Source organism: Eucyclogobius newberryi, unplaced genomic scaffold (genome assembly GCF_026437365.1).
Source record: "Eucyclogobius newberryi isolate DKJ021-1_F unplaced genomic scaffold, fEucNew1.0.hap1 SCAF_16, whole genome shotgun sequence".
Taxonomy (NCBI): Eukaryota; Metazoa; Chordata; class Actinopteri; order Gobiiformes; family Gobiidae; genus Eucyclogobius; species Eucyclogobius newberryi.
The window spans coordinates 28,013,512-28,026,454 of record NW_027315790.1 but is presented as its reverse complement, the minus strand read 5'-3'; the positions used below and the strand labels follow the sequence as shown (position 1 = coordinate 28,026,454).

Genomic DNA, 12,943 nt, shown 5'->3' with positions numbered 1-12,943 from the left:
AGCAAAGATACGAGTAATGTATTCACGCCGCGCAGACGCACCAGGCACGCGGAGAACAATCAGAAGTCGTTCGGTTTTGACTTTGTTGCTTCGTCACGGAAGTCTCTCATCTTTCTTTATCCTTCTAGTTATTGATTTCTTCAGATTGCACACAAGCGGTTTCCAGTTACAGATGTCCGTGTGGCGTTTTGCACGTTCTGCCTGTGTCTCTGCGGGTTTTCTCAGGGTTTTCCAGTTTCCCCATCAACCGAAAACATGCTATCGACGCAAACATGCTATCGACGCTAAAGAGCAAACCGTGCTCAGTCCGTAATCTGCCCTCTGCTGTGGGTGGGTCAAATGTTGCCTTCTGCTGTGGGTGGGTCAAATGTTGCCTTCTGCTGTGGGTGGGTCAAATGTTGCCTTCTGCTGTGGATGGGTCAAATGTTGCCTTCTGCTGTGGATGGGTCATAAGCTGTCCTCTGCTGTGGATGGGTCATAAGCTGTCCTCTGCTGTGGGTGGGTCAAATGCTGCCCTCTGCTGTGGGTGGGTCAAATGCTGCCCTCTGCTGTGGATGGGTCATAAGCTGTCCTCTGCTGTGGGTGGGTCAAATGCTGCCCTCTGCTGTGGATGGGTCAAATGTTGCCTTCTGCTGTGGATGGGTCATAAGCTGTCCTCTGCTGTGGATGGGTCATAAGCTGTCCTCTGCTGTGGGTGGGTCAAATGCTGCCCTCTGCTGTGGATGGGTCATAAGCTGTCCTCTGCTGTGGGTGGGTCAAATGCTGCCCTCTGCTGTGGATGGGTCAAATGTTGCCTTCTGCTGTGGATGGGTCATAAGCTGTCCTCTGCTGTGGATGGGTCATAAGCTGTCCTCTGCTGTGGATGGGTCATAAGCTGTCCTCTGCTGTGGGTGGGTCAAATGTTGCCTTCTGCTGTGGATGGGTCATAAGCTGCCCTCTGCTGTGGATGGGTCAAATGTTGCCTCTGCTGTGGATGGGTCATAAGCTGCCCTCTGCTGTGGATGGGTCAAATGTTGCCTCTGCTGTGGATGGGTCATAAGCTGTCCTCTGCTGTGGATGGGTCAAATGTTGCCCTCTGCTGTGGATGGATCGTGACATTTATCGTTTGTTTGCCCCTCGAGTCTGGACTGGTTCGGGGGAAGCGAGCGTTCTGTCATGCTGCTCCCACAGCTCGGAACACTGTTCAGCTGGTTAAAATCGAAGAGCGAGAATCAGAACGTTTTCATTCTCTAAATTTGAGTGCAAATGGGAAAATTTGCAATGTTATAATAACGAGTCGCCCTTCAAAACAAGATGTTGACTTGGCAGGAGAAAACAATACGTAAAAATCCTCATGATCCATCATGACATCAGAAAAAAGAGATAAAACATTCACATAACGTCAACGTTATAAATAGACCTATAAAAAAACTTTAAAATGTATAAAAAATAAAAATAATAATACTAGGAGACACTAAGAATAAAACCATCTAAGAGCTCGAGATATGAAAGACTTGCTCTTGTTTACTACAAACTACAACAAAATCAATCTCAGAGGGTTTTTACCTGATTAAATAACGGTTAATGAACAAAATAAAACTATAATTAAAACCTTAATACTTTAACATGACCTTCAACTCTCCTTATTCACCAGAAACTTTGCCCTTGGGCTCCTGGGAACTTGGTGCAACATCATTTAAACTTAATTAAACACTTTCTGTCCAGTTTCCCCTTCGACAAAGTTAAAAACAGCAACACAAACAAAAGCGGGCTCAGGGAAAAAAACGCCGTCTTTCGTGCGGTTTGGCGCCGCCGTCCCGCCATCTCCCCCTTCGCTCTGATTACGGGGTACGAGTTTCTTTTACTATCGCCGCACAGAACCGCCGTAAAAAAAAGTCTAGGAAAGTACTTTCAAAGGTTCTTCACATCCGACCTGCCTCGTAAAGAAATCCCCAAATGTACAGTAATACTCGGAAATCACATGTTATTAAGCTGCGGATATGAGTTACGACTTGTCCGCTCGGATACGCCGCGACAACAACACGAGGGAAACAGAAACGCCACGCGCACCTGCGTTCGCCTCGCCGTTCTGTCACGGTGAAGTACAGACAGTGTCGGTTATACGCGTTTAAATATACGTCTATGGACACGGGACGGAAATACAAGGCGAACTGCGTGTTTTTGTTGCATACCAGTTTAAATACAACAGGCCTAAACATATATGTGTACGATTACACAGTGGTGGATGTTTGCACTCAAGTAAAAGTACATGTACAGTACGAGTACAACCAAATTTGTACTGAAGTAAAAGTAAAAAGTGACTAGTTACTTTTTTAACATGGTTTTAATATTATTTAAAATAAATAAAATAAATACATATTATTACTTGAGTTCTGTCCAATCAGAGCAGGCTAAAATTATACTCATCTCCAAGTATGAGTGCATGTTTAAAAATCTACTCTAAATTACTAAACAAATCTACTCAATTTCAGTAACTTCAAAATGTGTAATTAGCTTCTTTCCACACCTATAATCAAGCAAGGTGTTTGTTGTTGTGATTACACTATTTTTCTTGGAGAAAATGTGGAGAAATGTGATTTTTGGTATCATTTTTGCTGACTTTTTTCTTGCGTATTGACAGTGTGTTGTAAAAGCAACTGCAAGTTATTTTAATCTAATTAAACCAGTAGTTTAGTGCGATAGTCCCCGTGGCAAATATTTATCATAGTTTTAAATCCGTCAAGTTGCAGTTTGTGCAGAAAAATTACAAATAAAAGTTGAAAAACACAGGAAGTAGAGCTGAGCTCTAAAACAGCTCTGTGATGTCATCAAAAAGTGACGTGGCATCAGAAATGCAGAGACAACTCAAACCGACTCAAACAGTCAGTTGTTTACAATCTGGTTGATAAGTAGCTCATGTCCAACCAGGAAGTAACATTTTATAAAAGCCATCAAAATTGCCAAACTGGAGAAAAACGTAAATGTTCAGTCAAATCTTGAATATGATCATGTTCCTTTCATTTTAAGGGAAAGTCGTATGCACTTTTCATTTGTTCTGTTACAGCGTTTATCATGTCCGACAAATAAAGTGAGAAGAATGTGTTTTTACTGCGTCTGTAACTTGTTCTAGTTGCGCCACCTGCTGGTCTCCATGGAGATAATGTTTCACCTCATACCGTGGAACATGACATGGGAAGCTAAAACATCTCATACATAGAGAGAAGGTGGAAGAAAAGTTGCATCGTGCCCCTTTAAGTCTTTTAATACAAATCACTGTTAGCTGAATGAAGGCTGTGAGCGTACACGACTCAAGCTCTAACCTCGAGTGTCGTGAGGACTATCTTATCCACGGAAGAGAAATACGCCTCCCACAGCATTTGAGTCCTCTGTCTCAGGGCCAGGATCCGCTCGTTGCCCACGGCGCGCACTGTGGACGGCACCTGCAGCAACACACAGAAACAACAGGAATATTAAAGGACAAATATTACGTCATTGTTGTCTTGTTGTTCTTGTTGTTCTTGTTGTTGGCCTTCAGACGTGCTCTTGAGTTACTTTACTTTGTTGTTATGTTAAAAAAAAGAAAAACAATTTTGGTTTGTCGTTGCCTTAAGAGAGCGCCACCTACTGGCTGCAGAGGGAACTTCTTGATGCGGCTACACAGTTGTAAAGCTGGTGATATGACGGCGGAAATCTTATGATGACTTATGGACTCAAAAACAGCACAGAAGATTCTCAAAGCTGTGAAAAGGGTGTTTTTTACTGTCGGAGGGGAGAGGATTCATCAAACTAGCGTGGATGAAGCTAAATGCTACTCCTTTTTGATGAGGAAACAATGTTGGAACAGGTTTAAAAGCGCATATTATGTGTCCTTTAATATGGGAAACACGTGATCTAAAATCAAGCAAAATAAAAAAATAAATAAATTGCTAAACCTAAATTAATACATAATCTCTCACTTTTCCCGTTATAGATTTCATATTAAATAAATATGCATAATATAATATCACACTAATTGTTCATGAGCAATTGCTATAAGTCAACATACATTTTTTAATGTTTTGGTTTATTTTTTTATTAATTGTATCATTTTACTACATGCAGCACTTTGGAAATCGCTTCTTTTGTGACATTTTATTGGAATAAAGTGAAGGATGGTTGTTTTAAATGTACGCAGAGTTAGCATGATGAGTATATAATCTGTCAAAAAGCTGTACAAAGTGGTGGTCCACGAAGTCACTGGAGTAATAATACAACTGTATTTAGGGATCGCTGTTGGTCTTTTCATAGGATAGAGCACAAAGAAGATAACAAAGAAAATCATCTCCGAAGCAGGAGCCGTGCGGGGGAAAAACACAAACGCTCAAATCGTCGCAAAAGAAAATTGAATTCTGTCAAGTGTTTTGTCCAGTCGACAGAATTCAATTTCCCTGCGACTGAGGGATTCCACAGACAAACGCTCAAGTCATTTATTATTGTCTGCATAAAGCTTTTGTCAGGTTTACAGCGGGAGGAGGAAGTAAGAGAACTGTTTCTACTGCAGTTGTAAAAGCAAGATGTCTGAAAACGCGTATAAAATAAAATAAAATAAATAAAATAAATAAAATAAATAAAATAAATGAAATAAATGAAATAAATGAAATAAATGAAATAAATAAAATAAATTAAAATGAATAAAATGAATAAAATGAATAAAATGAATAAAATGAATAAAATGAATAAAATGAATAAAATGAATAAAATGAATAAAATAAAATAAATAAAATAAATAAAAATAAATAAAAATGAATAAAATGAATAAAATGAATAAAATGAATAAAATGAATAAAATGAATAAAATAAAATAAAATAAAATAAATAAAATAAATAAAAATAAATAAAAATGAATAAAATAAATAAAATAAATAAAATAAATAAAATAAATAAAATAAATAAAATAAATAAAATAAATAAAATAAATAAATACATATATTACTTGAGTTCTGTCCAATCAGAGCAGGCTAAAATTATTCTCATCTCCAAGTATGAGTGCATGTTTAAAAATCTACTCAAATTACTCAACAAATCTACTCAATTTCAGTAACTTCAAAATGTGTAATTAGCTTCTTTCCATACCTATAATTAAGCAAGGTGTATATATATAAATATATCTTCATCTAATTCTATACATCTATATTTTTAAAAATCTATTGCACACTTGTAAGAAGGGGAAACCAGTAGTTTGGTGAGATAGTCCCTGCGTCTGCATAAAGCTTTTGTCAGGTTTACAGCGGGAGGAGGAACACTTTCGCTCAAGTAAGAGAACTGTTTTTACTGCAGTTGTAAAAGCAGGATGTCTGAAAACGCATACAAGTACAACATCGCTCCAGTAAAAGTACCTCTGAACGACATATCATGGACGTTACTGTGGTGGCAGCGCGGAGCATTTTCAGCCTCAGATAATGGATCTTAATGAATCGCTGAAGGAGAAGTCTGTTACTGCCGTTACTTCTGCTTTTCTAATGGGAAGAAGTTAAAGACACTTAAGTCAGTGTCTGCGGCTGTAGCTCGCGGCCCTCGAGGACACTTCATCCACTCTCGCCTCCTCCACCTCGCGCTTCGCTCTGGGCTTGATGTGAAATTAACCGACGGGACATGTATTTTTAAACGTTCACTTTTGCCCGGTATTCATGTTTTCAAAGAAGTATGCAAAGTGAAGTAAACCAAGTATAAGTGCATACAAATGAGGGAGATCGTTTCGACAAAGAGAATTTTAAAAACTGGTATATTTCTGGCTTAAACATGTATTGTGTGTGTAGCCTGTGCTTTTGTATAAAATCACAGCTGAAGCAGTGTTTACAGAGCTTTTTTTTTTTTTTTAACACGAACACGACATTTATTTGGCTCAAAATGACCAAAAATTTACCCAATTTAAATAAATAAAAAATAATTGAGAAACTCCCTGAATATGATGCTGAATACATGTTATTATTATGTACATTATTATTATTATTTTTTTTCCAGAGCTTTAACCTGCAGAAGAGTCACAGTCTTTCTGAGGCAGCTTCAAACTCACTGGATTTAGGCGTAGGAACTGGCAACCCAAAGTCCAGACTCATGTCAGGCTCGTTCTGCTTTCAGATTGGAGATTTAGCAACAAATGTTTATGTAGTTAAGAATAAATCATCTTTAAAATAGTTTTCACCTAAAGCTGTATTTGATTTGAACATGTGGGTTAGGAAACATAGATCGGTCAAGTTTATGACAATTGAAACCCAAATCTTACAGGTAATCATAAAAAAACTGTTTTATTTTTTGCACATTTTCATAGTTTTTTCTTAGTTTTAAAAAAATAAACATTTAATGCTTAGATTTTAATGCCTTAAAATTCAACACTTTAAATTCCGAGTATGAATTTTGCATTTGGCCTTTAGCTGTTGATCCCAAGTGAGTGACTCTTACCTTTTTGAATTTTTGCTGTGATTTTTTCCCACTGCATAACTCCCTACTCTGAATTTAGACTTTTTAATTTGAAGCCTTGGAAATTTATGCACTGAATATTTCAAATGGATTCTTCAAAATTCTGCATCTGAAATTTGCTTTCAAAAATATCAAAATTGAATTAAACAAATTATCTTCCAATTTAAACTAACAATATAGTGAACATAATCTAAAATACAGCTCAAAAACTGACAGACAAATGCAAAACATGATATTCGGACTTAATTTGGAAATGGACAAATTTGACCGACTTTGGACCAACTTTTAATTTTACTTGAATTATGCAATGATTATGATTACTTTGCCGTTTAGTTGATTTCTATTTGTATTTTAACATTTTCTCTCTGTTCTGTTTGTTTTGTGTTTTATGTTTTATGAAAAAGTAGCTAAAAATCTTCTCCTATTTAACAACTTTGGTCATTGTGGATGTGACGAGTACATACGACATACGCAGACGCCAGTGAAACGTGGATTAGAAAACAATTTAAGCCTCTTTCTCACCTTTGTGTGTTTAAACAACGCTAAACTGACGCTTAACACTGATGCATTGTGGACCGGGTGTCATTTGCCGAGTCAAATACTATTGGATAAAAGTACAGGGATGAGAACGCCGCAGTAATAAGTGTTCCTTTTGCCATTTCCCGTGCTTGTGTCGTGGTTTGTTCGTCACGCCATTTGCTCCTGACGCTTTTATGGTCATCACAACAGCAAGAGCCGACGCCACAAACACGAAGAGCTCAAAAATTGCCTTCGAGAGGATCCAAAGTCGGGTCACGTCTCCCCAAAGTCGGACTGAAGCAGGTCGGGGTTTAAATCGGGTTTAAATCACATCCTGTGGTGAGTTCTGGGCTTTAGTTTCAAATACATTGTACTGCGTTGTCTTCCAAATGCAACGATTGCTCAGATAATCCATTAGTAAGTAAACACACACCACAATCACATCGTCTTCTACTGGTTTCTATTGTTGGTTTGAGACGGACTGGGATCAAAGAGCAAACAACATGATGTTCTTTGTGACCGCGGCGGAGGATAAAGGCGACTCCGTTCACCAGCGTCCGGGCGCCGCTCTCACTGAGGCATTTGTAGCAGAGACAGAGCAGATCAGAGGACTCAGCGGCCGGATTACAGCCCGCTCGTGTTTAATCTGAGCGCGCGGCTTGTGCAGGTGCACTTTGATACAGGTAATGCCCACGTGCTTTGTTCTGCGCATGTGCAGCAGCGCACACGTGCAGATGTGGGTCAAATACAGTGTCACGGTGACGACGTGGCCATTATTAGCGGTAGGAATGATCGAGGTGCGAGAAGAAGAGTAACTAAAAGGTATTTCATGTGTTCTTAAATGAAGTAAGTAGAAACGTTGGTGATAAAGCCACTCAAGCTAGTAACAGAGTCGACTTTACATCTGATACAATCAATCGTTCACAAAAGAGAACAATAATGGCTAAATTTGAAGATGTACCACCTTTTTCAGATGTCTCGTGCCATTATTGTCCGTGTTGTTCTCTCTCACTTTCACAAATTAAAAGTAAAAAATAAAATAATTTAAATCTTATCTGAATGTAACATGTAGTAAAATAAAGATAATGTCACACTTAATTAACAATAATGCACTTTTCCAAATGATCAGAGTCATTTTGTTATTCATTTATTCTTTCTCAGTTAACAAAAGAAACTTCATCAAGTAAAAGTGCGGCTCAAGTAGAAGTAAAACTACCCTTAGAGTTAAATTTTCATTCCAGAAAATGAATTATGTTGTTTGGTTTCACTGCAAACTTTGCAGAACTAACCAAGATGTATTATCGTGAATCTAGACAAAACCATTTATCTTGTTTCATTATAAGAGTTAGTTTCTTTCCACCAAACATTTATAACCTTTTTCTCTTTGTTTAACATCTATAAGCTCAGTGTTCAGATTGTGACAAACGCCTTTCTTAAAACAGCAAGAGTTTTTAGGTTTTTATTAGTATTGTGTGTTGTGTGCTTCTCTTGTGTTTTTATTTTATCTTAAGATTTGTCAAAGCCTGGACACATTTAGTTATTTCAACATTTCTTGACGAGTACTTTTTACTCATTTCTAAATAAACAAGTGTATTTTTCTAATCTTAAGAATGAGAGTTGAATAAAAATGCAAAGCTGAAAACACCACAAGGTCATAATGTGCACGTCTTGAGGCAATAAAAGGTTAAAGTTAAACCGTATAAAACAGGCATGTCCAAACTACGGCCCGGGGGCCAAATGCGGCCCTTAGACCAATTTTTGTTGGCCCTCCGGCTTCCTGCTAAGTTGGCCCAACCAACAAATAGTAGTACTTTTACTGTAAAGCATCTTGATGTTATAGCAACCTAATAATAATGTTCCAAGTCTTACGAAAGATGTGGAGGCTCATCAAAACTATGTCAAATGCAAAACTTCAAATTAGTCACTTTTAAAATTTGACATTGTCGGGTTGTTTGTGGCCCTTTGCTCCATATAAGTTTCAAAATGCGTCCCTCAGTGAAAACAGTTTGGACACCCCTGGTATAAAGTCAGTGATGTTGTGGACCTGCAGCAGGAGCCTCTCGTCGCCCTCGAGCACGGCCTGGTTCCACTGGATCACGTCGGAGAAGGGAAGCTCCCAGCCGTTACTCAGCAACACCGGGACGCACGCCGCCTGCAACACACAAACAAACCGTGACAACGTGGAGAACGCGTCTGCGAACGGGCTGAGTCGGGAGAAAGTCTGCGACGAGCTCCCACAGGATGAAAAAGCAGTTTATTTTAAAGAACGTGGGAAAGAAAATGGTCAAAAGCCACAATCATCGCGCCGCATTGACAGAAACAGACGACAACTATTAACGCGGCTGGTTTGTCGCCTTTTAAAAGAGATTGCAGCATAATGATCTCCAGAAGAAGAGTGTGGCTTTATCAGTGTCAGCTAAGACATTATCCAGCTTAAAATATATAATAATAATACATTTTATTTGCAAGAACCTTTTTTAAAACCCAAGGACACTTCACAAAACACACAGTAGCATACAGTATATTGTGTGTTTTGGTCAATTGTATCGTACAAAATCAAATCTAAGGAAGAAAGTGTTCACTCTTTGTACTTTGCCTTTTGATAAACACAAAAACGGTTCACAAATGTTGCCTGAAAGGTGTTGGGTTTACCAATAACGCCTCAAAGAGCTGTCAGTGAAGATATCAGGGCTTTTGAGCGGCTTTTCCACCACTTTTACGCCGACTTATGCGACGTTTATCAATGTAATCAGTGAAAGCTCAAAAACACTTAAAAAAACAGCACAATAACTAAACACACGCAACGTTTCAGACACTTTCGAGCCGTCTTTCCGTCGCTATAAGTTATATTTCTTACGGTCCATTGCGTTTGAGCTGAATGCTAATCGCAGATGCTAATCATAGCTCGCCGCGACAAAGCCACATTTAGGTCATGTGTCCTGATGCTAATAACTTTCAATCTTCAGCGCTTCTACATCCATCCATCCACTTTATTTCAAAGCACATTCTCAGTTCAGCAATAGGATAAACAAATGTATAAAAAAATGTATAAATAGTTAGCGATACGTACGAAAAAAACAACACGTCCGCGATCTGAGCTAAACTCCGAGCTTCGTGCGGCTCCCGTACTGTGGCTGTAATGACAAACTGCATCTACATCTTATTTCCCATCATCCCCTGGGGCGTTTCCTTTCACAGATTGCCAGTCAAACGCCTTTAAACGTGACAAGGCCAACAGTGAAAGCTAATTATGAATGAGCGCGGGAGGTTCACGGAACATCAGAAACCCGCGCGCTCTCTCCGACACGCTCTTTGATGTCGGGCTTGTTTTTCTGATCGTTCCCGTCAGACGCCATGAGATGTGTCTCTGCTGTCGACTTAATCTGCTCCACAGGTCAAATATGTGAAAAACTGATAGTATACACGCAGTATAACGTATTCTATGGTCGTTTTTTGTATGCTTCTTGTCAGCTCACAGTAATCCAAACGGTTTATTAAAGGTGTTCTTTACCTGAAATGTTCTATAATGTCTCTACTTGGCTTTTATGTCATTACGTCTCTCCGCAGATCTGACCTGTAACTGCTTGTCTCCATGGAGATGTGAAAAAAAATCACAGCCAAATTAGAATAATCTAAGATAAGATAAGCCTTTATTTGTCCCACAATGAGAAAATTCCAGTTTTGCAACACAAGGTAGGTACAGAAGTAAACCATAAAAAACAGATAACTTATAAAACACTTTAAAAAACACTCTTATAGAAGCTCTTATAAAAACCTCTTATGCTCTTAATAAATAATACAAAATAATAATAACACTCTTATTTAGAGCTGTTATATGTATATTCTAAGTAGAAATAGCTTTGTTACCTCCTCGATTGTGGTTCAGCTCTTATATGATTGATTATTATTTCTTTCTATTTCTTTACTAATCCTTAGTTCTTTATGGTCCTGCCCAGCTTTATTTGATTTGATTTGATTATTTTTTGTTGTTATATGTTCAAAAAAAAAAAAGATAGTAAAAGAAATAAACACATGTTAATTATTACTTTCTAATTCTATTCTTTACTTATCCTGAGTTATTTATGGTACTGCCCAGCTCTATTTTTTTGTTTTGTTTTATTATATAGAAAAAAATGGTTTAAAAAAATAAAATAAAAAAGACATGTTAAAGCCGGGGTTTCTAATTTTTAAACCGTGCAATAACAAAGTACTTATTTAAACATTTTTAACTCATTTATCCTCTCACAAATCCTTTGGCACGTCACTATTTTTCATTTGCATCGTATTTTTGTCCACTTTTTCAGACAATTAAGTGAAGCAGGTGAAAACAGCAAGTTTGAAAAGATAAAATGTAGAATAATTAGAATAAGACAGGTGGAGGTAAGATTCTTCCACAAATACACTTTCTGGAAACAGAATTTATGAGAAAAAAGTTGGTTCTCCTGCTTGAACTTATTTGCACTGTAATGAGTGTTTTTCTTTATGCAGAAAGTGGGAGCCCGTGTGACAGATGTAACTGTGAAGTGTTAACGCTGCAGAACAAAATCCACCAACAAATACCAAAAGTCACCTGAACCTGAACCTCCATCTGGAAAAAAACGTAACGCGATGCACTTTTACACGCTGCACATCTGAAGCTACCGAAAGCTCTTTACAATAGTCTACGCGTGTCCAAAGTACGGCCCAGGGGAAACTTTTGGCCCTCAGCCTTGTCACTGAGCCGTCCCAAATGAGCGTAAGTCTTACTTTTTACTACAAATTACAACTGTACCTCTGTCGCCTCGATGGCATCACTATTTCAGTCTGATATAGAGCTAAATGTAACGCTCTGTAAGACTTTTTAAAGATTGCAGTGACTCTGTGTAACATTTACCCGTCTGAATGACAAAATGTGTAAAAAAAAGGCAGTTTTTCAGTGGTGCCAGTTGTGTGCCTTGAGGTATTCCCACGTGTGCTTTCAAAATGTCCATACTCCTTAATTATTTTTTATTATAATCAATTATTGAATTTCCTATTTCAATTTGAAGTTGAGTTAGCATTAGCATTGCTTTAGTAACCACAGACGTTTCTTTTTAACACGCTGCCTGTGATTATCCAGCCGTGACTCATCGTCTGCTGTTTAATCTTTAAATATTGATTATTTTAGCTGCAGAGAAAACCCCATAAAGCTAAAACAGAAGGGGATTCACGGACAAGCGAGTCAAACGCATAAAGCATTTCTGGTCGACAGTTGCAATTCCAATCCATTTCTCATCAAAAAATAAATTAAAATGATATGTATATTTTTTTCCCTCAAAGATTCTTTTTAACTCAAAACCTGAAGGCAGGATCTCACCATGTGATAAAAACAAAAGAAAAAAACTGCTTTCTATGTTTCAGTCCAGTTCAAAAATGTATAAAGTGTAGATGCTCGTGAATGTAATGAAGTAAGAAATAAAAGTTCAGATTTTTTTTTTTAACATAAGTGCAGTACTTTTACTTTAGCACTTTTTTCATGTTTATTTATTTATTTATTTATTTATTTATTGTTCATTAACCTTATTTAACCAGGTAAGAATCCATTGGGTCAAAGTGCAAATGACAGTTTAGACTACGGACACATTTCATGAAAATGTCTTTAAGATTTTACTAAACATTTTGCCTAGTTGACCATTTTTGTACATTACTTCCTTGTTGGACATGAGCAGCAGATGTGACGGACAATTCCACAACTGTTACCTAGGAACCATATTGTAAACAAGGCAAAATCCATACAAATAACACAATAGTTATGATTTGACGCAAAATATTACTTAATAACTAACTTTTTTGTTGAAAATTGTGTCATTTAAGTGTAAATTGTGTATATTTTCTATGGCCCGTCGCACATTGATGACGTCACAGAGGATTCCATTTTTTAACTCAGCTAGCTGTACTTCTACTAAGTCATAATTAGAAACCTGTAAGTTTATCTCCAAGTCTAGTTTTTTTCTTTTGTTATTAGATATAA

The 12,943-nt window shown here is 37.6% G+C and overlaps 1 protein-coding gene across 1 annotated transcript in view; it reads right to left on the bottom strand.

The window, feature by feature from the left end:
• Positions 1 to 12,943, bottom strand: part of ext1c (exostoses (multiple) 1c) — a 164,154-nt gene that overhangs the window by 24,181 nt on the left and 127,030 nt on the right. The window contains exons 3-4 of the mRNA XM_072448190.1: positions 8,999 to 9,106; positions 3,300 to 3,419 (exon numbers count right to left, since the gene is read on the bottom strand). Of these exons, the coding sequence (XP_072304291.1) occupies positions 3,300 to 3,419; positions 8,999 to 9,106 (228 nt within the window). The remainder of the gene's footprint in view (positions 1 to 3,299; positions 3,420 to 8,998; positions 9,107 to 12,943) is intronic.